Source organism: Rana temporaria, chromosome 2 (assembly GCF_905171775.1).
Source record: "Rana temporaria chromosome 2, aRanTem1.1, whole genome shotgun sequence".
Lineage (NCBI taxonomy): Eukaryota > Metazoa > Chordata > Amphibia > Anura > Ranidae > Rana > Rana temporaria.
The window spans coordinates 272,510,254-272,535,974 of record NC_053490.1 but is presented as its reverse complement, the minus strand read 5'-3'; the positions used below and the strand labels follow the sequence as shown (position 1 = coordinate 272,535,974).

At 43.7% G+C, this 25,721-nt stretch overlaps 1 protein-coding gene and 1 long non-coding RNA gene across 2 annotated transcripts in view; one reads left to right on the top strand and one right to left on the bottom strand.

The window, feature by feature from the left end:
* The window catches only part of LOC120926798, a 40,546-nt gene extending 22,868 nt beyond the window's left edge, over positions 1-17,678 (bottom strand). The window contains exons 1-2 of the long non-coding RNA XR_005746991.1: positions 17,592-17,678; positions 15,050-15,154 (exon numbers count right to left, since the gene is read on the bottom strand). This is a non-coding gene — a long non-coding RNA (uncharacterized LOC120926798). The remainder of the gene's footprint in view (positions 1-15,049; positions 15,155-17,591) is intronic.
* A 9-nt stretch (positions 17,679-17,687) lies between these two features.
* AZIN2 (antizyme inhibitor 2) lies at positions 17,688-25,218 on the top strand. Its single transcript, XM_040337011.1, has 10 exons — positions 17,688-17,777; positions 20,458-20,621; positions 21,774-21,947; positions 22,062-22,234; positions 22,340-22,474; positions 22,728-22,893; positions 22,984-23,146; positions 23,414-23,526; positions 23,625-23,839; positions 24,917-25,218. The coding sequence occupies exons 2-10, from the start codon at positions 20,523-20,525 to the stop codon at positions 25,053-25,055; spliced, it is 1,377 nt and encodes a 458-aa protein (XP_040192945.1). The 5' UTR covers positions 17,688-17,777; positions 20,458-20,522; the 3' UTR covers positions 25,056-25,218.
* Positions 25,219-25,721: the final 503 nt, after the last annotated feature.

Below are 25,721 nucleotides of genomic sequence, written 5' to 3'. Positions count from 1 at the left end.
GTGGACAGGCGATCTCATGGAACCTGTCCCTGGAGATCGCCTAAAGGAAAGGGCCGCCAAGGCGAGACGAGAAGTCGCCAAGGCGGTCCCTGGGCGGAAGAAGGAAGTGAGACAGGAAGTCCCACTCCTACTGAAGCCCCCACTCCCCCCCCCCCAAAAAAAAATAACATGCCAAATGTGGCATGTAAGGGGGCGAGGAGTGGTTAAAGCGGAAGTTCCACTTTTGGGTGGAACTCTGCTTTAAACAAATGTTCTATAATGCCGCGTACACACGTTTTTCAGGGATGTAAAAAATAAAATTTTTAATGGCCTAGAAAAAACAATGTTTTTTTCAACCCGATTATTGTTAAACCGGCCTTGCCTACACACGATCGTGAAAAAAAAAATGCTCTAGCAAAGCGCGGTGATGTACAACAAGTACGACGGCACTATAAGGGGAAGTTCCATTCGGATGGCGCCACCCTTGGGGCTGCTTTTGCTGATTTCGTGTTAGTAAAAGACGATTTGCGCTTTTCAGTCTGTTACAGCGTGATGAATGTGATATCTCCATTACGAACGCTAGTTTTACCAGAACGAGCGCACCCGTCTCATAACTTGCTTCTGAGCATGCGCGTTTTTTTCACGTCGTTAAAGCCCACACACGACCATTTTTTACGACGTTAAAAACAACGTGAAAAATTAGAGCATGTTCTGAATTTTTAATGCCCATTTTTTACGTTGTGAAAAATGCTCTGGAGCCCACACACGATCGTTTTTAATGACATAAAAAAACACCTAATTTTTTACAACCCGAAAAACGGTCGTGTGTACGCAGCATTAAACTCGATTTTGGAAACTGTTCTTGTGTTCATTGAGATATTGATCAAAATCATACTTTTCAAAAGGGGTTGTACTCATTTATGCTGAGTACTGTAGTTGACTGAAAGGGATCGCTATAGGAAGATGAAAAATGCTACAGCTCTAGTAATTAAATTTGTATTTATTGCCAGTTTAGAAAAATGATACCCATTTTCACCATCTTATGTGACCTTGAACATGGATTACTTTGTACAAAAGGATGCAAAATCACTATTTTAATGCTATAGTCTTGCAATATGAGTGACACACTTACTGTATACTGATTTCCAAAGTTCTGTGTTAATGACTGTTGACTGGAAAATAGTTTCTATTGGTCTTGTAGAGACCTGTGGTTTTGCAGTCTTGTACTCTTTGTTCTCGGCTGGTTTGAACCAGAACAAAACAGAGCTATTATGATGTCACATACCAAATGTGCACATCCACTTTCTGTAACAGGAAGTGCCTGAAACAGTAGATCTTGCGTACAATACCAAAATCCGGTGACGTGAACTTATGTACATAACTAACAGAAGAACAATGCTGTGGGAAGAGTAGTGGTAAATATACTCTGTATTTAGCAAGCTTCTCTAAGCAGGCTACAACCAGAATGTGTAAAAAGAACAGTGTTTTGTCTCTGTCAAGCCAAAGAATTGTATTCAATGACTTCCCTTTTTCATGTAACGTCATGCCTTTGAGTTTGTTATCTGCACTTCAGATATTTGCAGAATGTTTACATTGCCTATACCATATAATTAGTGCAATACATTCAAATACAACATTGCAGGTTTCTCAACTGGGATGACTTCTGGTTTAGTCAGGGAGTCCCCCATTTTCACACAGTGTCATGTATTTCCATGGTACAGACGGGTTGGCCAAGGACTCTAAGGGCTCTTTCACACGGAGCGGATCCGTATTGATCCGCTCCGTTAGCCTGTTTGGCTCATCGGGGATTCCTCCGTAAATCCCCGCTGAGCTGTCGACGGACAGGGCGGTCCCCGCACACAGTGCAGAGACCGCCCTGTCTCTCCTCCGCTCTCACCCCTATGGGGAATCGGATGAATACGGACCGTGTGTCCGTATTCATCCGATCTGTTCCGCCAGACGGAAGAAAAATAGGGTTTTCTTCCATCCGCAAAAGCGGATCTTTGCGGATGCGGATGGTTGCGGACGTTAGCGGATGCATCATCCGCTAACGTCTGCAATCCCATAGGGATACATTACAAGTCCGTAAACGGACTTGTAATAAACGGACCGTTTGTCCGTACGTGTGAAAGGGCCCTAAAGCGAAATCATGGGGGGGGGGGGGAAGGACCTGCGCTACTCTACTTATCATTCATTTATTTTGTTTATTGATACCATCAATAATTAGAACAGCAGCAGTCCTATAGATTACTGTTGGCACATCGACCTGTGGCACTGTGATCTGGTTACATTGTCTGTCTTATCAGGAGATAGATTGGGGACTATGGAAGAAGGGGAGGATCAAAGAAGACATGATCAAAAAGCCTTTTTACCTGTATTAAGAACATTCATGTCATTACTTTATATCATGGTATGTCTCTTGGCTATTCTTACCGATGCATGTATTTTGAACCTGACCATCATGCTGTGGGGATGTTTTTCAGCGGCAGGAACTGGGAGACTTGTCAGGATCGAGGGAAAGATGAATGCAGAAATGTACAATGACATCCTTGATGAAAACCTGCTCCAGAGCGTTCTGGACCTCAGACTGGGGTGAAGGTTCATCTCTCAACAGGACAACGACCCTAATCACACAGCCAAGATAACAAAGGAGTGGCTATGGGACAACTCTATGAATGTCCTCGAGTGGCCCAGCCAGAGCCCAGACTTAAACCAGATTGAACATCCCTGGAGAGATGTGAAAATGGCTGTGCACCTACGCTCCCCATCCAACCTGTTGGATCTTCAGAGGTCCTGTAAAGAAGAATGGGAGAAACTGCCCAGAAACAGGTGTGCCAGGCTTGTAGCATCATATTTAAAAATACTTGAGGCTGTAATTGGTGTCAAAGGTGCTTCAACAAAGTACAGTAAAATCTTGGATTGTGAGCATATTTTTTTCCAGAAACATGCTTGTAATCCAAAGCACTTGTATATCAAAGCAAATTTCCCATAAAAAATAATGGAAACTCACATAATTCATTCCACAACCATTTACTCATAGGTCTTTCAGATTATAGTCCATATAAAAAGATAATAGCAATGTGACTAAGTTGTGCAACCATAAAATGTCCATCCACAAATGGCCGGCTTCACTAGGGGATTAGAAGCAAAATCCAGCAGGAGGTAAAGAGTAGTAAAGGGAAGAGAGAAGCCTCTAAGTAAAGCAATATGTTGCTAAATGTAACCATGGGCCAAATCCTCAAAAGGGATACGCAGGCGGAACTGCTGTTCAGCCTGCGTATCCCTGTGCCTATCTTTGGAACTGATCCTCAGAATCAGTTTTCCAAAGATAGGCAGAAGATCCGACATCTGTAAGAGACTTACACTGTCGGATCTTAGGATGCAGTACCGCATCCGCCGCTGGGGGCATTTCGAGTCGAAATGACGCTTTGCGTATGCAAATGAGGACTTACGGAGATCCACAAAGCTTTTCAGCTTTGTGTTTTCTGCGTAAGTTTACGTTTGCATACGTAAAATTAGTTCTGCTTTTACAAAAGTGTAAACTAGTAACACCTTGTAAAAACAGATCTTTTTTTCGATCACCGCGTTTTTTTTTAAATTTTGAATTTTTTTTCCCGGCGCGTAAATTTTTTTTTACCCGACGCAACTTTATTGTCCCGTCGCAATCCACAAAGCCCGACGTAACGTAATTTCGCACGCTGCCCGTCGGGAAAATGACATCACGAGCATGCGCAGTACGGCCAGCGCGGGAGCGCGCCTCATTTAAATTGTCATCGCCCCCTGCAGAAGAGGACCGCCTTGCGCCGGAGACATTTAAGTTACACGGCCTGAAATTTCTAGGTAAGTGCTTTGTGGATCGGGCACTTAGGTAGAAATTTTAAGTCAGTGTAACTTAAATGGGAAAAGTTAAGTTAGGCAGGAAATTTGAGGATTTGGCCCCATATTTCTACACTTAGAGGCGCCACTCTTCTCTTTTATACTCAGCTATGACATGATGCTACTTGTATATCAAGACATCGCTTGTATATCTAGTCAAAATGTATTAAAAAATGTTGTCTGTCTTGCAAAACGCTCTCAAACCAAGTTACTCTCAAACCAAGGTTTTACTGTATTGAATAAAGGCTGTGAATACTTTTATTTTTAATAAATTTGGAAAGATTTCAAACAAACCTCTTTCACATTGTCATTATGGGGTATTAGAAACAAAAGGCAAGATAATTCCGCGCTGTCTATGAAAGGTAAGCAGCTACAAAATCAAAGACAAGTGGATGAAAAACAATACGAAACAAAAAATGTAGCGCTAAATTACAAACAATGGATGAATATACTACATGAATAAGGGTAAAGGGCTACACTTTTTCTTCACCATACTACATGAATAGTATATATTATAAATCTGTGGATACATGTGTTGATTAAACGTGCAAACACAGTCTATATAAAATAGGTGATAGTCCAAAATAAATGATCGAATGATAATGCCCCGATAATTCAAAACGTGAAAAACCAAGATAAGAAGAAGCCGTCACCAACTGAAAAGAGGCTTACCGGAGAGATTGATCCCTGAGGAAGGTATGTTCGAGAGGGTCAGTCTAGCACAGGGGTCTCAAACTCAAATTACCTGAGGGCCACAAGACAAGTTTTCATATGCCATGGGGGGCCGCATGCAAACTTTCAAACTTCAAAAACAACAGTACTGGTTTCAGCGAACACATTATTAACCCCCAGCACTGGTGTCAGCGAGCGCATTATTACCACCAGCACTGGTGTCAGCGAGCGCATTATTACCACCAGCACTGGTGTAAGTCAGGGTTTGACAAATTTGCTTGGAATCTAGGAGCCAGCTAAAAAAGTTAGGAGCCAGAAAACGCACCCCGTCCCGACGAGCTTGCGCGCAGAAGCGAACACATATGTGAGCAGCGCCCGCATATGTAAACGGTGTTCAAACCACACATGTGAGGTATCGCCGCGATTGGTAGAGTGAGAGCAATAATTCTAGCTCCTCTGTAACTTAAAACATGCAACCTGTAGATTTTTTTAAACGTCGCCTATGAAGATTTTAAAGGGTAAAAAAGTTTGTCGGCATTCCACGAGCGGACACAATTTTGAAGCGTGACATGTTGGGTATGAATTTACTCGGCGTAACATTATCTTTCATAATATTAAAAAAAATGGGGATAACTTTACTGTTGTCTTATTTTTTAATTAAAAAAAGTGTAATTTTTTCCCAAAAAAGTGCGCTTGTAAGACTGCTGCGCAAATACGGCGTAACAGAAAGTATTGCAACGATCGCTATTTTATTCTCTAGGGTATTAGGATAAAAAATATATATAATGTTTGGGGGTTCTAATTAGAGGGAAGAATATGGCAGTGAAAATAGTGTAAAATGACATTAGAATTGCTGTTTAACTTGTAATGCTTAACTTGTAATACCAACGGCCACCACCAGATGGCGCCAGCTCACATCTGGTGGTAATAACTTGTAATACCAACGGCTCACCACCAGATTGCGCCAGCTCATCTCCCCTCACTTCCACCCTGCCTGCGGGCCATTTATAACTGGTCCGCGGGCCGCAAATGGCCCGCGGGCCGGTACTTTGAGACCACTGGTCTAGCATGATAAGGTGCATGGGACCAATCAATGTTGCAGCTCACAAACAACCTCCAAATCTCCAAATGGTGTACTCAAAGGTGGATATGTTGAAGTGACCCAATGGTGGTCAAAAGGCAAGGCCATAAAAAGAGTATCCAGAAGAGGAAAAAGAAAAAAAGCACATAGCGTAATACTGTATTACAAACTGTATTTTATTGTAGGTAGGAACACTTACATTATATGATGAAATAAAAGCTGATCAGATAAAAAGCGGCAGCAGTGGGGTACCCGACGCGTTCGTGCATCGTCTGGGGTGTCTCCGACTTGTTCATTCCCCGACTTGTTCATTGCCCGACTTAGTTGGGGTAGGCGGTACACTATGGTGGGGGTGGGTCAGCCACGCCCTGTGACCTTTGACCTCTGGGAACCTGCCTTCTGACCTTTGACCTCTGGGGGAGGTCCCTGTTCCTATTCCTGAGTCCTAGCCATATTCTTCAATGGGAAACCCTAACCCCCACCCCAGACGATGCACGAGGCTGCGAAACGCGTCTGATGCCTCACTGCTGCCGATTTTTATCTGATCAGCTTTTATTTCATCATATAATGTAAGTGTTCCTACCTACATTAAAATACAGTTCGTAATACAGTATTACGCTATGTGTTTTTTTTTCTTTTTCCTCTTCTGGTTACTCTTTTTATGGCCTTGCCTTTTGACCACCATTGGGTCACTTTAACATTTACATCAGGGATATGCAATTAGCGGAGCTCCAGCTGTTGCCAAACTACAAGTCCCATCATGCCTCTGCCTCTGGGTGTCATGCTTGATGCTGTCAGAGTCTCGCTATGCCTCATGGGACTTGTAGTTTGGCAACATCTGGAGGTCCGCTAATTCCAAATCCCTGATATACATCAAACCATCCACCTTTGAGTACACCATTTGGAGATTTGGAGGTTGTTTGTGAGCTGCAACATTGGTCGGTCCCATGCACCTTATCATGCTAGACTGACCCTCTCGAACATACGTTCCTCAGGGATCAATCTCTCCGGTAAGCCTCTTTTCAGTTGGTGACGGCTTCTTCTTATCTTGGTTTTTCACGTTTTGAATTATCGGGGCATTATCATTTGATCATTTATTTTGGACTATCACCTATTTTATATAGACTGTGTTTGCATGTTTAATCAACACATGTATCCACAGATTTATAATATATACTATTCATGTAGTATATTCATCCATTGTTTGTAATTTAGCGCTACATTTTTTGTTTCATTATGGGGTATTGTTTGTAGAATTTTGAGGAAAATTATTAATTTAATCCATTAAGGCTGTAACATAACAAAATGTGGAAAAAGTCAAGCGTTGTAAATACTTTCCCCATGTCAGTCCAACCCCCCCTACAGTTAGAACACACCCAGGGAACATACTTAACCCCTTCCCCGCCCCCCCTAGTGTTAACCCCTTCACTGCCAGTGGCATTTTTATAGTAATCCAATGCATTTTTATAGCACTGATCGCTATAAAAATGCCAATGGTCCCAAAAATGTATCAAAAGTGTCCGAAGCGATCGCTGATCGACGCCATTACTAGTAAAAAAAAAATATTAATAAAAATACCCCTATTTTGTAAACACTATAACTTTTGCGCAAACCAATCAATAAACGCTTATTGCGATTTTTTTTTTACGAAAAATATGTAGAATACGTATCGGCCTAAACTGAGGAAAAAATATTTTTTTTTATATATTTTTGGGGGATATTTATTATAGCAAAAAGTTAAAAATATTTATTTTTTTCAAAATTGTCGCTCTATTTTTGTTTATAGCGCAAAAAATAAAAACCGCAGAGGTGATCAAATTGCCCACACACCATTGTTTTAGAAAAATGATCTAGCAAAGCGCGGTGACGTACAACACGTACGACAGCACTATAAAGGGGAAGTTCCATTCGCCTTGGGGCTGCTTTAGCTGATTCCGTGTTAGTAAAAGACGATTCACGCTTTTTTGTCTGTTACAGCGTGATGAATGTGCTTACTCCATTATGAACGGTAGTTTTACCAGAACGAGCGCTCCCGTCTCATAACTTGCTTCTGAGCATGCGCAGGTTTTTTTTACGTCATTTTAGCACACACACGATCATTTTTTACAACCCGGAAAACGACATCGTTTAAAACGACGTTAAAAAATGCAGCATGTTCGAATTTTTTTTTTGTCGTTTTTCAGAACCTGAAAAATGATGTGTAGCTCACACACGATCATTTTAACCACTTGCCGACCGCCGCATGTATATGTACGTCCACAGAATGGCACGTACAGGCAAATGGGCGTACAGGTACGTCCCCGCCTTTCCGCGGGTCGGGGGTCCGAACGGGAACCCCCCCCCCACTACATGCGGCGGTCAGATTCCCGTGGGGAGTGATCCAGGACGACGGTGCGGCTATTCGTTTATAGCCGCTCCGTCGCAATCGCTCCCCGGAGCTGAAGAACGGGGAGAGTCGTATGTAAACACGGCTTCCCCGTGCTTCACTGTGGCGGCGTATCGATCGAGTGATCCCTTTTATAGGGAGACTCGATCGATGACGTCAGTCCTACAGCCACACCCCCCTACAGTTGTAAACACACACTAGGTGAAGCATAACTCCTTCAGCGCCCCCTGTGGTTAACTCCCAAACTGCAACTGTCATTTTCACAATAAACAATGCAATTTAAATGCATTTTTTGCTGTGAAAATGACAATGGTCCCAAAAATGTGTCAAAATTGTCCGAAGTGTCCGCCATAATGTCGCAGTCACGAAAAAAAACGCTGATCGCCGCCATTAGTAGTAAAAAAAAAATAATGAATAAAAATGCAATAAAACTATCCCCTATTTTGTAAACGCTATAAAAAATTTTCGCAAACCAATCGATAAACGCTTATTGCGATTTTTTTTACCAAAAATAGGTAGAAGAATACGTATCGGCCTAAACTGAGGAAAAAAAAAATGTATATATGTTTTTGGGGGATATTTATTATAGCAAAAAGTAAAAAATATTGAATTTTTTTCAAAATTGTCGCTCTATTTTTGTTTATAGCGCAAAAAATAAAAACCGCAGAGGTGATCAAATACCACCAAAAGAAAGCTCTATTTGTGGGGAAAAAAGGACGCCAATTTTGTTTGGGAGCCACGTCGCACGATCGCGCAATTGTCTGTTAAAGTGACGCAGTGCCGAATCGCAAAACCTGGCCTGGGCATTTAGCAACACAATGGTCCGGGGCTTAAGTGGTTAAATGACGTTTTTTAAAAACAACGTTTTTTTCAACGCCGAAAAATGATCGTGTGTACACGGCATAAGCCCTGTACTAAAAAACAAAAAAGAACTTTGATGCTTGGAATGTGCCTTCAGGTCTGGCCAAAGTCAAGGCTCTAGTACCTGCCGTTTAAATGTATGAAATGACAGCAGTGATCTATGGTATGTGTTGCCTTGTCTCTAGGCAAACTGGGTGTGTTAAGTGACAACACCGGTCAGGCCAGACCATAGTCTTTCGTGTCTTGACAAAACCTTTTCTTGACTGTTCAAATTGGTCCTAATCTGGTTTCCAGTGTCCATAACAGATCTTTCAAATTATGCTTTTTTTGTCGTGCTACTTGGAGGACAACCACATTGACTTACATTTTATTTGTGTAGCATGTGAGTCCAAATATTGGCATAAAAACTCTGACACTATAGAAATAAATGACAGATCTACACACTGCCATGGCAGAAATACACACAATAAGTAAGGGCAACATACTGTAAGCATGCATGCTGCTATTGTAATACAACTGGTTAAAGTAGACCAGGCGTGGGCACATGTATATTATATAATGTGTAGGCACTTAGATGTTTTTCTTACCTCACACAAACATAACAGAACCTCCCTGACAATCCTGCCACCTGCTTATATTACAGCTTAGTAATCATTACATGTGGTGGCTGTGTTAGTTTCCTTTCTTTATGTATTTTTCCCCTCTTTTTACACTTGGTGATCTGGCCAGTAACACACCTCCTGTATTAAAGTGCCCCACTCTGGATGAAGGAGCACATTTTGACAGCTGCATTGTCAGTCCGGGGGGGGGGGGGATTGGAGTAATAGAAGTATTTGCAGATTAAATACAATATCAAATTGAAGCTGAACTCCAGCTAATACTTTATAAATTTACAACTGTTTTTTTTTTTTTTTTTATATAAAGGTTTTACAAAAAAGTAAATAAATAAAAGCTGATCATTGTAAGCACCTCTGTCAGTGTTAAATGGTCTCATGTCTTTAACTGCAAGAGAGCTTTTCTGTTGAATAAAACATCAGACTTCCTGACTGGATCACCAGATGAAAATAGAAGAAAGAAAGCCTAAAAGAAAGAAACAAATGCGGCCATTGTTTAATACTGCTTTAAAAATTATTGGCATCCATTTGCAACTGCTAAACTGCACCACATTTTGGCTTTTGGGTACCTTCAGGTCAATGGCGGCTGGTGCTCAATTTATATGGGGGGCACAAACAAACTGAAAAAAAAAACCCCCATCAATTTCAGCCACTGTTCCATCAAACGCAGCCACTGTGCCCATCAAACGCAGCCACAGTGCCCATCAAGTGCAGCCATTGTGCCCATCAAATGCAGCCACTGTGCCATCAAACGCAGCCACTGTGCCCATCAAACGCAACCACTGTGCCGTCAATTGCTGCCACTGTGCCATCAAATGCAGCCACTGTACCCATAAATTTGCCACTATGCCATCAAACACAGCCACTGTACCCATAAATTTGCCACTATTCCATCAAACACAGCCACTGTGCCCATCAAACGCAGCCACTGTACCGTCAATTTCCGACACTGTGCCATCAAATGCAGCCACTGTGCCCATCAAACGCAGCCACTGTACCCATAAATTGCTGCCACTGTGCCATCAAACACAGCTACTGTACCCATCAATTGCTGCCAGTGTGCCCATCAATTGCTGCCACTGTGCCCATCAATTGCCACTACTGTGCCCATCAATTGCTGACACTGTGCTCATCAATTGCCGCTACTGTGCCCATCAATTGCTGCCAGTGTGCTCATCAGTTGCCACTACTGTGCCCATCAATTGCTGCCAGTGTGCCCATCAATTGCTGACACTGGGCCCATCAATTGCTGCCAGTGTGCCCATTAATTTCCACTATTGTGCCCCATCAAATGCTGCCAGTGTGCCCATCAATTGCCACTACTGTGCCCCACCAAATGCATCCCCCGCCCGTCTGGCACTTACCAGTCTTGGTGGGGCAACGGGTCACGGCGGCGGTGTCCTCCACGCTCCTCCATGTCTCCTTCCGTCTTCTCTTCCCATCCTCTGCTATGATTGGACACCTGATAGGCATCCAATCACAGCGCCTGTCATTTCAGCTAATCAGGTGACAGGTAACAGACCCGAGCACCTGATTGGCTGAGAGGCGGTTCAGTGTTAGGAAAGCGAATATTCATTCACAACTCTGAGTGAACAGCGAGCGCCCAGCATAGCGCCCGCTGTTCAACTTTTTGGACGCCTATTAGAGCCTATGACTCTAATCAGGTGCTTCCAAAAAATACCCCGCCACTGTAATTCAGGTGCCCAGCACCCGAAAAGGGGTCAGACACCTGAATAGATAGAATAGATGAAGTCATGCAATGCATGAATCTATCTATGGTGAGAGAGAAGTTGCAGGAAAAAGGGGGCTGCGCCCAATGCGCCCCTTATGGACGCACCGCCACTGCTTCAGGTGTAGGAATGTGTATCATGCATTCCCACACCCACAATAGTGTAAAGCTGAAAAATGGAAAATGTTATACTTTTCCTGGTGCCTATCCATAGCAGCATACGCATGAATATGCTGTCATGGATAGGCACCAGGAAATGCTCCTTCTTGCCTGCAGCAGACTCTCGGGATCTGAGTAAAGTCACGTTACAGGTTACAGGTTACATAGCTTTGACATTGTTGCCACCACAAAAAAGAAAAAACAAATCTTAAAACCTGTTCTCTCCATGACCTGTGTCTTCTGCCTTTTCTCCCTTGACACGCTACAGTCTCCTTCTAAGCAATTGAGACTTCCATGAGTGTTGGATGCTCGTGTACCCCACTGCATGCTGTTCTTCCTTTCTTTGTCACCTGTGTCAGTAACCCTTAGTTCACACTGACTGCGGATTTGAAATTGTGCGACTTCATCTGAAATCATGCGACTTCAAAGCTGCATGTCAGTGCAACTTCGGGTGCGACTTGGAAGACACCTGTGTGGCTTCATGCACAGATGTCTATGCAAGTCGCTCCCGAAATCGCCAAAAGTAGTGCAGGAACTACTTTTTCAAATTAATACGGCACCGTAAAGTCAGCGTCATACCGATTTAAACAGTGTTACACATTAAACGAAAATCGTTAGTTCTGTTCACGTACGAGAACATTTTTGAAGTTTGTCCCTTGGGAAATTTTCGTTTGGATAGTCTGATTCGGATGTCGTAAGTTGTAGACACACTATATAAAAATCGAACAATCGTTCCTCGTATGGAGTTTTTTTTTCAGATTTTCTTATAGTGTTTACCCACCTTTACAGTTTATTCTATTTATATATGATCTGTTAAATCTGCAAAATAAACCAACATATATAAACCATGAGGTCTTGCATAACAAGGGGGGGGGGGGTTGCCATCTGAGGCCCTGGGGACCTCTGGGCCCTTTAATAAAAACAAAAAAATAAATAAAAATAAAAAATATATTAAAACAAATGTAATAAAAAAAAAAAAAAGGGGGTTGCCATCCGGGCCCCTGGGGACCTCCAGGCCCCTTACAGGTGTACTGCCTGTACCCCCCTGATGGCGGCCCCGGTCATTTGCACCGTGCTCGTTATTCTATTCCTAGTAATGCTGTAAATCTAAGGCTACTTTCACACTGGGGCAGTGAAAGCATCGGCGGTAAAGTGCCGCTAGATTTAGCGGTGCTTTATCTGCCCTTTTCGGGGCGCTTTTAAATCCCGCTAGCGGTTGAAGAAGGGGCTAACGCCGCTGCCGAAAGCGCTTTGCAGGCACTTCAGCAGCTCTGCCCATTCATTTCAATAGGCAGGGCGGATTAGGAGCGCTGTATTTAGCACTCCTAAACCACCCCAAAGATGCGGCTAGCGGGACTTTTTCTAGCGTCTGGCAAGCGCACCGCCCCAGTGTGAAAGCACTCTGGCTTTCACACTGAAGTGACAGTAGAGGCGCTTTACAGGCGTTAAAACACATGTAAAGTGCCTCAGTGTGAAAGTGGCCTAAATATGCTTTGTAAATAGGACATTTAGTCCTGGTTCACACTGACTTCTTTGCGTATTAAAGCGGGGGTTCACCCTTAGAGGGCACTTTTCCCCCTTCGCTTCCTGCTCGTTATTACTAGGGGAATCGGCAATTTATTTTAAAATATGTGCAGTACTTACCCGTTTACGAGACGCATCCTCTCCGTCGCTTCCGAGTATGGGCTTCGGGAATGGGCGGTCCTTCTTGATTGACAGGTTTCCGAGAGGCTTCCGACGGTCGCATCCATCGCGTCACGATTTTCCGAAAGAAGCCGAACGTCGGTGCGCAGGCGCAGTATAGAGCCGCACCGACGTTCGGCTTCTTTCGGCTACGAGTGACGCGATGGATGCGACCGTCGGAAGCCTCTCGGAAGAATGTCAATCAAGAAGGAACGCCCGCTCCCGAAGACCCATACCCGGAAGCGACGGAAGAAGATGCAGCTCGAAAACGGGTAAGTACTGCACCTATTTTAATATAAATAGCCGATTCCCCTAGACCGAACGAGCAGGAAGCTAAGGGGAGATTTTTTTTTTTTTTTTAAATGGGTGAACTCCCGCTTTAAATCCGATAGGCATAGATTTGCATCTCATCTGAAAAAGCATTGTTTGCTATGAAAGCTGTTCGCGTCAATGCGGTGCGATTCTGATCTGATCTAAAAAGGTTTCTTTGTGAGTTTAGTGGGGGTTTGGTGCAGATTTCATCTCAAATTTAATTTCAAATCCCCTAAGGCCCCGTACACACGGTCGGTTTGGTCCGATGAGAGTGAACCGAAGTTCATTTTCATCGGACCAAACCGACCGTGTGTATAGGCCATCGATCTGTTTTCCTTCGGTCCAAAATTTTAAAACATGCTTCAAAACCGAACCGATGGACCGCTGCCCGATCGGACCAAACCGATGGTTAGTACAGAAAAGCATCGGTTCAAAACCCGCGCATGCTCAGAATCAAGTCAACGCATGCTTGGAAGCATTGAACTTCGTTTTATTCAGCACGTCGTGTGTTTGACGTCACCGCGTTCTGACCCGATCGGATTTTGGACTGACGGTGTGTACACATATCAGGCCGTACGGCCACTTCAGAGGTGAACCGACCGTGTGTACGGGGCCTAATAAATCGCATTTAGACCCCATTCACACCTGAGCGTTTTGTCGCCTGAAGCGCGACGCTCCAAACCGCTAGAGGGGAAAAAATACATTATTCTCAATGGAGATGGTTCACATCTCCACTCCAAAACGCCTGACGCCGAACGCCTGAAGCTCAAACAAGTTCCGGACCCTTTTTTGTCGCACGAATCGGGCGTTTTGGGCGTGTTTGAGCGTTTGTATTTCCCATAGAAAGTAATGGAAACGCTCGATTCAAGCGACTAGCGCGACAACGAGCGTTTGCTACGGGCGTTTTGAGGCTTTAATCAATAGAACATTTCACCCAGGCAGAAGATAAAAAAAATCTACCAACATAGCAACAAGTGATGAAAAGATGATAATTTATCCTATTGGCTAAAACAAAAAACGTTGAAGTACAAAAACGTCAGACGACGCTGTATGCAAACGCATAAATACGTGCGACAAAACGCATCGCATCTCAAATCGGCGGCATTTGTCGGCAATGGCACCGTCCTAATCGGTGCGACGCCGCATCTGCGGCGCTGCACCAATTTCAAAAAGTAGTTCCTGTACTACTTTTTGCGATTTCGGGCCGCGATTTACATTGACATCTGTGCAGAAACCTGCACAGATGTCTCTGAAATTGCGGCCGAAATTGGGACTGCCAGCGGGAGTGAAATCGTGCAAGTTCATCTGAACTCGCACGGCTTCACTCCCGCAGCTCAGTGTGAACCAGGGCTAAATCGCATTAGAATCACACTTGTCACAACAGAAATCTCACTGTGAAATTGCATAATGTTCGCACTGCGTCAGTGTAAACCTAGCCTTATACTGGTTTTGGCTGGCTGTTTTGCCATAACAGTACCTGTGGGATTGACACTGGGAGGAGCACGATGGGAGGAACATGACTAATTTGACTTCATTGATCTTCATGCTAAATGGCATGTGATAATAGAAACCCTACCCAATCTAGGCTTTAGTCCCACTAGTGTGCAAGAAAGGAAAAATCCTACCCGATCATCATCACAAAGATGCATGCATACAAAAAAATGGCAAACTCAGTATTTTGTTCTGCACAAACTTACTTCTTCTCACCGTTCTGTTGAAGCAAGTTCTTAGCAGCCAATAATTATGTGAAGGTGGGACGTTTCCAATCCGGTTCATGCAGGTTCTTGGGTGTGTTGCAAGCCCTGTTACCAAATAAATGTCAGTTTTAAGTGATTTTTTTGCAGCAAGAATAGTGTGTCCCCTCATAAAGAATTCCCTGCACGTGCTGCTTATCTAGGGGGTACATGTGACTATGGCAGTGATATTAACCACTTCATTACTGGGCACTTAAACCCCCTTCGTGCCCAGACCAATTTTCAGCTTTCAGCGCGGACGCATTTTGAATGACAATTGCGCAGTCATACAACACTGTAACCAAATTATATTTTTATCATTTTTTTCCCACAAATAGAGCTTTCTTTTGGTGGTATTTGATCATCTCTGCGATTTTTATTTTTTGCGCTATAAACATAAAAAGACAGAAATTGTTGAAAAAAAAACACAATATTTTTTACTTTTTGTTATAATAATATCTCAATTTAAAAAAAAAAAAAAGAATTTCCCTCGGTTTAGGCCAATACGTATTCTTCTACATATTTTTGTTAAAAAAAATCGCAATAAGCGTATATTGATTGGTTTGCGCAAAAGTTATAGCGCCTACAAAATAGGGGATAGATTTATGATTTTTTTTTTTTTTTTTACTAGTAATGGCGGCGATCTGCGATTTTTTTGTCAGGCCTGCGATATTGCGGCGGACGTATCGGACACTTTTGACACAATTTTGGGACCATTCACATTTATACAGCGATCAGTGCTATAAAAATGCACTAATTACTGTATAAATGTGACTGGCAGGGAAGGGGTTAACACTAGGGGTGAGGAAAGGGGTTAAATGTGTATCCTGGGTGTGTTCTAACTGTGTGGGGGGAGATGACCGATGCTGTGTCCCTATGTACAAGAGACACAGATCGGTCTCCTCTCTCCCTGACAGGACGTGGAGCTCTGTGTTTACACACAGAGCTCCACGTCCCTGCTGTCACCGCCGATCGCGGGTACCCGGCGGACATTGCGGCCGCCAGGCACACGCATCGGCTCCCCAGCGATGCGCCGGTCACAGTGTTTCCCCGCTGCGCGCCCCCATCGGCGTGCACAGGGAATGACAACAACAGGATGTCCAAAGACGTCCACTCGGCACTTGAGAGCCGCGCTGTGGACGTCTTTCGTCCATAGCGCGGATCCCAAGTGGTTAAAGTGGAACTAAACCCCATCAATTAAACACAAAAGCAAACAAAGAAAAAAAAAAACATTTAGAAGGTGAAATCGAAGGAAAAGGTACCGTATTTATTGGGGTATAGCGCGCTCCCGCGTATAGCACGCACCCCTAAAGTTTCCCGAATTCCTGTGGAAAAAATATTTTTTGTACTTACAGTTTTGGTGTCTTGCGGGACACCTCGTCGGGTCCGGCGTCCGTCTGCGGCTTCGGGTGTCCTCGTCGTCGGGTCCGGCGTCTTTCTGCGGCGTCCTCCCCGCTCGTTTCCCGTGTTGAGTTTGAATACTGCGCCGACATATACCGAGCACAGTACACTCGTGCAGGCTCGGCTACTCTCGCGCTGACGTCCTGTACATCCAGGAAGTCAGCGCGAGAGTAGCCGAGACTGCCCGACTATACACGAGTGTACTGTGCTCGGTATATGTCGGCGCAGTATTCAAACTCGGCGCGAGAAAGCGGGTATCGGCGTATATCGCGCACCCACGATTTTGCCCTGATTTTCAGGGCAAAAAAGTGCGCGTATACGCCGATAAATACGGTAAGTGAACCAACAATGCACAAGCTTAAAGGAACCCATTTAGAAAATAAAAAACAAACCTTTACAACCCCTTTAAGGTGACCAGATTTTTAAAATGAAATCCGGGGACATATTTTTTTTTTACTAGTAATAGCGGCAATCAGCGACTCTCTTCTGGTCTCTTTATTATCAATAACAGATTACTAATATACCTGCAATTGGTGGCCACGGGCATAGTCTGCCCCAATCAGACACCAACAAACATATCTTCCTGTGAAGTGCCACATTTTGAGCAAATACCCCCCTGGCTGATCCAGTTCTGGACATAAATATATATATATGTATATTACAAAAAATAAATAAAAATACACGTCATGATTTCCCCACCCAACATGTGATCTTTCAAAAATATTCCCGTCTATGAGTCATGATCACGTGCCCTGTACGGAAACACCCCATTTCCCATCCCCACTGATGCCCCGCCCACCCCAGCATCTCACGATTGCACGAGAATGTTAGGAGGCTGGGAAGGGGTGTGGCTACGGCCGGGAAAGGGGCGGGATTGTTTTGATGGGGCGGTTGCTTGGAAACAACATGACATGACGTATAATGGCGGCTGGTGAGAGGTATAAGAAGGATGCGCTGGACTGAGGAGCAGACACTGATCGCACATTGCAGAGAGGACTTGGCTTAGAGGCGGAGAACACTTCTGATCTATACCGACGTTCATGGGAAGTGGCCGTGTAAATGCGTGTTAAGGTAAGCGGGGGTCCTGGTGGGGTAGATCGCTTACATTGATGGTCCGATCCTGATCGCAATGACCGATCATCTCCTTGTCTTCCCGCAGAGAACACAGGACGCCAGCTGCGGCGACATCGCTAGCCCGGGCTCCTTCAAGTCTTCCGAATTCATTGCAGAGCCTCCCTGGGTCCTCTGACATCGCTAACTGGTCAGCGACTTCACATTCAACCAATAGAAGGTAAACTTTCGTTCAATTCATGCTCTGATTCCATCAATATTAGTTAATATACTGTCCTAACCAATCATCAGTCGGCAGCACATAGATGCTTTTAAAGCCCCGTCCAATCAGATTATGAAATGCCATGCTGGGAAACAGATTTGATTGCTTCATAACAATTCATCAAAACCCACTTCCTATCAGAAGAGATCGATTGGAAAAGCAATCGATCATATATCTTGGCCACCATTAGTCTGACACTTGAGCTGTTTCCAGCAGAGGTGACCTGATGTCTGGAAGGTCAGATTTCAGATGGCTCTTGGTATATATGATTTTTGCCTCCATAATATAAATTGGGGGGGGCGGCATGTTTAATTTTCCATTGAATCAACATGAAAATGATGGTGTGTGATTTAAAAAATAAAACCTTTATACTCCCCTAGTAGGATGCAGCATCAGTCCAATGCTGGATCTGTCTCCCCCTCCTTTTAAGACAGAGAAATGAGCGATCAAAGACCCCCGATCGCTCAGCCTTTGGTCTTCAGTGAACCTGTGATTGTCAGTCCCTGGAGTGCTGGGCTGTGGAGGTGGTTGGGAGAGGCTGGCTCTGTTTCCCAGCAGCTTGCTTGGGATCCTTTCACACTTAGTAGTTTGGAATTGTGGGACATGTTTGCAATGCCATTATGTCTTAATGGAACCCTAATGCTGTGACAAATCGCAGCAAACTTGCTGGACTTTTGGGTGACGCGCATCCTGCGATTTGTGGCAAAATCATACCACAATTGGGGTGCCATTAGGAAGTAAAGCAATTTGAAATCCCAGGACTACAGGGATTCCAAATGCCTAGGTGTAAATGGGGCTAAGCCAGCTGCCAGTCATGCATATGGGTGGATACTAACATTAAAGTTGCCATCCCTTCAGAGTCTGAACCAGCTAAGTGACATCGGCTGAATCTGGGTCACAGGAGTGCAGAGGTAAATGCATTCTTATGATCCACAGGTGAAGTAGGGTGGGGCAAAGGAGCTTTGGCCAGACTTTTCTTTTAAGACCGTACTGTGCCTAATTGTTGGGTGCATTGCTGGATGGTTCAGGCTCCTAATCTGACACGTAAGCAGTTGGGAGGGGCGTGCATGTTTTTGTGCATCCTCATATTGCATCATGTTTTGGGCTTTGTGTGTCTATTTTTATAGCAGACATGCCAGCAGTAAATGGTGCATTGATGAGGACTGCTGTACAGATCTCTCAAAGTACTTTTTTTTTTTTTTTTTTTTTTTTTTTTTTTTTTTCTCTGGGACTCTGTAGAATATCCTACCAGTGTGTTTGAGTGAACCCGGAGACAGGGGCGGACTGACAGCTCATGTGGCCCCCGGCCAAAAGGAGATCATGGGGGGCTCCCTGTGTCCCCGCCCCTGTGTCCCCGTCCATGTTAAAACTACATCCACACAAAGTCCCACCTACATATTGCACTGCCCACATTGCATGCGTTCAAAGAATTTCTCTACACAATGTTCAATATAAATGTTTTTATTATAGGAATTAAAACATTCTTCCCACTGATCACCAATGTAAGGGACATAGCAACGTAATTTTTGTGGAGGTATTCAGCCACTAGTGGGGTGCTTTTAACCCCTGCTAGTGTCCAAAAAAGGGATAAATAAACCCACAAAGCGCCGCTGCATTTCAATGGGCAAATTGTTTCAATGTGAACCAGGGCTAAGTGCTATTCCTATGTAACACTGATATCTAAACATTGAGTGGCATTCAGTGTGCACTAGTGAATAGCACCTGACCTGGTAAATGGGCACACGGCAAGAAGGAAGGAACCAGGAAGTAACACTCGGCATGGCTCTTATAACAGACACAGTAACTGCAGTGCTTTCATTATCACACTGACCTGCAGCTACACACAAGGCAGGTCAGTGTGGTTTCTGTTGGGAAATTCAAGCTGTCTCAGTCCGCTCCTCTGTGCAGTGCTCTCTGCCTCGAGGCTCCAGCTCCTTCAGACTGTACAGTGTACACCATGGCAGTGACTTATGGCCCCGCCCCCTCAGCTGAATTCCCCAGGGGAGAGGTGGCCGGAGCGCCTGTGACTGAACATCAACTCACGCCTCTGAGCCATCCATCCCAGCCAGCTCACACCTCTGAGCTGCTCACACAGCCACAGCCAATGGTTCAATGGCACTGCTTGCTTGGGGATACAGTTCTCTTTGATTTTGTGTATAAGCTGCGGGCACCTCCAGGGGCGGATTGAGCCGGCCCGGACCCTCCCACCACGGGGCCCTCAGGCAGTGCCCGACTCACCGAATGGTCAGTCCGCCCCTGCCCGGAGAACATGCGGATAATGTCTTGGTCTGGATTGAAACCAAAGACCTCAGTGCCACAAAGCAGATGTGCTGACCACTAAGGCAAGGCAACTTGTGGGAAACATTTATAGGCAGTGGTATGGCCATACTAGAATGCAAATTAAAACCCCTGTGCTGTAGTTCCAGCACTTATTACTTCAGTTTTTTTTTTTTTTTTTTTTTTTTTTTTCCTTCTTTGTAATGCATGCAACTGTATCTGATCAGTCCCAGTATCTTTCTTCTCTAGACGACCTGCAGTTTTGGTCTTGCAACCATGTCCACACCAGATCTAGTTTTCTCTTTAGTTCCCTTTTCTGGTGTAGTTGCATTGTCTAACCTGCAATATCCTTCTTTTGCAGTCTGTTGCATACTTCCAAACAACCTTTTTAGAAGAGTTCGGTAAGACTCCCATTTGAGCATCAGAATGGCCCAACACATCCAAGAATCCGATTTCACCATGGTGGAGGAAGGGTTTGCTGCCAGAGATTTGATGGAGGAAATCATTAATGAGGTCTCCCAGACTGTAAGTATCCTGTAAAGCATTTGCTTGCTTTCATTTTTTATTTTATTTTTTGCACTCATTCTTAAAGCGGGGGTTCACCCTTAGAGGGCACTTTTCCCCCTTAGATTCCTGCTCGTTTTTACTAGGGGAATCGGCTATTTATTTTAAAATAAGTGCAGTACTTACCCGTTTACGAGATGCATCCTCTCCGTCGCTTCCGGGTATGGGCTTCGGGAATGGGCGTTCCTTCTTGATTGACAGGCTTCCGACGGTCGCATCCATCGCGTCACGATTTTCCGAAAGAAGCCGAACGTCGGTGCGCAGGCGCAGTATAGAGCCGCACCGACGTTCGGCTTCTTTCGGCTACGAGTGACGCGATGGATGCGACTGTCGGAAGGCTGTCAATCAAGAAGGAACGCCCGCTCCCGAAGACCCATACCCGGAAGCGACGGAAGAAGATGCAGCTCAAAAACGGGTAAGTACTGCTCATATTTTAAAATAAATAGCCGATTCCCCTAGTAAAAACAAGCAGGAAGCTAAGGGGAGAATTTTTTTTTTTTTTTTTTTTTTTTTTTTTTTTTTTACAAATGGGTGAACTCCCGCTTTAAGTGACCTATTTAAACCAATAACCTCCTAGATGTATAATTTTTTTAATTGCAAAGCGTTCTCTGGGGTAAAGATTGTGATGCCTAGCCTCCCCGCTTCATCCAATCGGAACACTTTGCATTTTGTGTGTGTGTGTACACACCTATGCCCAGCAAGCAACCTTCTGTGTACAGAAAGCAGCAGGCCGGCCGCTTGGCATGGGACCCAAAACCTAGTGGTGGTCACGGTAATGGCAAGATCTGCTACAGTGATTTCCAACTTCCACAGGGACCAAAAAATTTGCAAAAATATGCATGCTTTAAACTACAACTAATAGTTGCAGCATTTTATTTGGACAAACCATATGTGGGGGGGTTGGTTATAATCCCCCCCCCCCCCAAATATCTCCGTGTAACCCTGCTAAAACGAGTGTGTGTGTGTAAAATATAATTTTCTATCCATTTACATTATTGCACCACATCGACATGTGTCATTTTGTCATTCAGTGAAGTTATTGAAAACCAAATAAATTTCAATGGCCTTTGCTCCTCGATATTTACTATTTTATTCATATTTATCCATTTGCAGGAGGACCGAGATGCATTCTTTGTCGCAGATCTGGGAGATGTAGTGAAGAAACATATCCGTTTCCTGAAGGCCCTGCCTCGTGTAAAACCTTTTTACGCTGTCAAATGCAACAGCAGCAAAGGTGTGGTGCAGACTCTGGCTGAACTGGGTGCTGGATTTGATTGCGCCAGCAAGGTAAATTATGGACTTTTTTTATTTACATTGTTTTTGTGACCAAACAATAAAGATACATTACTGTTTGCCACGAATGTTCATTTATATATTTTTTTTTAATTTTTTTTTTTTCAGACTGAGATTGAGCTAGTCCAAAGCATTGGTGTGACATCAGAAAAGATTATTTATGCCAATCCTTGTAAGCAAATATCCCAAATTAAGTATGCTGCTAAAAACGGTGTCCAGATGATGACCTTCGACAATGAAGTGGAGCTGTCCAAGGTTTCACGTAATCACCAGAATGCCAAGTATGTACTTGCCATGGTATTAGAATTAATTTGGCACTGCTGTTTTGATTATTATATGAAAATAAGTGACCCAGTAAGCTAATGCATGCATTTTATTACCAACAGGATGGTATTGCGCATAGCTACAGATGACTCCAAGTCTTCAACACGCCTTAGTGTAAAGTTTGGTGCTCCCCTAAAGTCATGTAGACGCCTTCTTGAAATGGCCAAGAACCTCAATGTTGATGTTATTGGTGTCAGGTAAGTTGTATTGTGGGAACCTACGTGTGTGTGTGTGTGTGTGTGTGTTTTGTAAAACTGATATTCATTTTAATGGTATGCCATCAAGGAAAGGTGACCAAATTATTTATTGTTAGAACTTGAATATTGGGCAGATATCTTGCCAAACATACAGGTCCCCTCCCTGAGAGATGGATATATCTATATCTTTTTTTAAACCCAATTTTGATGTTTGGTCATATAATACACTTATTTTTTTTATTTTATTTTTTAGCTTTCACGTGGGCAGTGGATGCTGTGATTCCAAGGCATATGTGCAGTCTATTTCAGATGCTAGACTAGTCTTTGAAATGGCATCTGAATTTGGATACAAACTGTGGCTGTTGGACATTGGTGGTGGATTTCCAGGGACTGATGATGTTAAAGTTCGCTTCGAAGAGGTAACAAATAGATTTTTCACAGCACTTGACATATATTTGAAATCCTTTTGAAAAGGAAGGGGAAATAACCAGCTTGTCTTTCTACAACAGATTGCAGCTGTGATAAATCCAGCACTGGACTTGTACTTCCCAGAAGGTTCTGGCGTAGAGATAATCGCTGAGCCAGGACGATATTATGTAGCATCTGCTTTCTCATTGGCTGTAAACATCATCGCCAAGAAGGAGGTGCAGTTGGACAACTGTGGATCAGATGGTAAGTTCAGTGAAGTGTTATCACACAAAGCAGCATTACATGTTATTGCAATAGACTCGGTGTAGTTGGGTGCTTATTGATGTCTATAGAGCCTTTCATGCAGCATGGGGGGGGGTAGTTTGGGTGCAAGCACTTGGTGTAAAATGGTGTGGTTTTTGTGCCCATAGGATTTCAAATGGCATGCATCAAACTCCAAAAATACTTTGCAAGAAAATGGACTAAAAAATGCGAACCTAGCCTAATGCGAGACTTTTTATTTATTTTTAGATGAAGAAATCGGTCCCAACAAAAACATCATGTACTATGCTAATGATGGTGTTTATGGTTCCTTCAACTGCATCTTTTTTGACCATGCCCATCCTAAACCCATTCTTCAAAAGGTAAAGGTTAAATAAAAATAACCCCTTCCTTCATATTGAGTGTTATTTAAAGAATTGGTAATCTTTACTAATCATATCCACTGTTTCTTTTCTATCAGAAACCTTCCCCGGACCAGCCAGTGTACACAAGTAGTTTATGGGGACCAACATGTGATGGTATGGATAAAATCGCTGAGTGTCTTCAGCTGCCTGAGCTAGACGTTGGTGATTGGCTGCTATTTGAAAACATGGGGGCCTACACAGTGGCATCTTCATCCACATTCAATGGTTTTCAAAAAACCGATATCCATTACGCCATGCCTCGTGCTTCCTGGTAAGAATATCACCATGGAGATGTGAATTAGATTAACATTTACTTATCCCTATGCAGAGGGGTGTGTGGTGTTCCCCTATCTTCTAAATTGTTGGTATTTAATTACGGCATACACACGTTGGGCCAAGTATTGCATGCAAATTCAAAGGTGCTTATTAAAAGCTGGGGGTTATACTGAAATGGCTACTCCAGGAGTAGATTGTATTTATTTGATCTCTGCCTAACTGCTCCACGTACATTTACTACAGCAAGGCAGCCCTTCAACGCCAAATTGCTTGCCTGTTTGTCTTCTTGTCTGGGTCGTTCTGCTGAAAACAGCGACAGACCTAATGTTCGCAGGCACCCATAGATTATTTCCGAGAGGCAGACCACCGTTCTGCCTATGTAAACAAAGCAGATTGCCGTTGTGTGCGAGGGGAAGATGGCGATCTTGTGTTCTCTGCTAAGCAGGAACACTGTCTTGTTTCTCTTTGACCAAAAACATGTAGCAGCATACATACCGTCCTAAATTGATGAAGACTTAACTTTTTGCCCAGGTTCACACTGGGTACGATTTCCTTCGATTTTGAGATGCGATTTCACATGTGAAATCGCATCTCAAATTGGCGGCATTTGCTGCCAATGACGCTGTCCTAATCGGTGCGACGCCGCATCGATTTCAAAAAGTAGTTCCTGTACTACTTTTTGTGATTTCAGGCTGAAATCGGGAGTGAAATCGTGTGAGTTCAGCTGAACTCGCACGGCTTCACTCCCGCAGCCCAGTGTGAACCAGGGCTTTATGATTTAAAAAAAACAAAAAAAAAACCTGCAGAGGTGATCAAAAGCGCCCTATTTGTAGGGGAGGACATCCAATTTATTTGGGTACAGTAACTCATTGCAAAAAATGGCCTGATAATGAAGGGGGGTGAAATTTTCCAATAATTGAGTTCTCAAGGGCAGGAAAAGTCTTTGCATATGCAATCTCAATGTCTATGAATCTGACAGATGTCGTGGTTGAAAACCTGAATTTGTGAAGGATGTTTTACTTAAGAATTATCCTGGCTGATGGTTGTGACACATCTGTCTTTTTCTTTTTAGGGAGGCAGTTCAGCTACTGAAGCAAGGATTATATAAAATTGAGGAGAAGGAAAAAGTCTGCACTCCGATGTCCTGTGGCTGGGAGATCTCGGACTCTCTCTGCTTTACTCCAGCTTTTGCACAACCAAGTATCATCTAAGCTGCTACATTCCAACCACCAAGTGCTTTAAAGCTGTCTTCTGTTTTTAAATGTCCAGCGTGTGGGTCCAAAGTTGAGCCTTTCTGATTTTAAATGTGCAACATAAATCATGTTCTCAAGTTACCATGTGCTGCTTTTAATTTATAATAAATATTTAATTTTGTAATTTTTTTTAATGCATTTCTTAATGGGAGTAGTAATATGCTCCGGTGGGTTATGACTGGATCCAATAACACCTGAGTCCACCAGGAAGCTGCCATCTGTACTAGACCAATCATCTGCAGCCTGAGAATTCCTCACAACTGCATTTTGGTGCAGGAACAGGTGCAATACCCACAACCACTTGCAAAAGTATGAACCTAGCCATTACAGTAGCTGCATTTGGAAGAAAAATTGAATTTTGTACCTACCAGGATCAAATTGGACACTGTAAATGCAACTAAACCTGCTTTTAAAGCCAAGTTCCGCCAACTTTTTTTTTTATATTCAAAGCCAGCAGCTACAAATACTGCAGCTGCTGACTTTTTTTTTTTTGTTTAAATGAACACTTACCTGTCCAGGGTGCTCACAATGTCAAAAGCCAATAAGTCTCTCGGCTGCCCCCACCATTGGTGAAACGTTGCTGCTTCACTGCACGGTTCCCTACTGTGCATGCGTGGGTCCTTG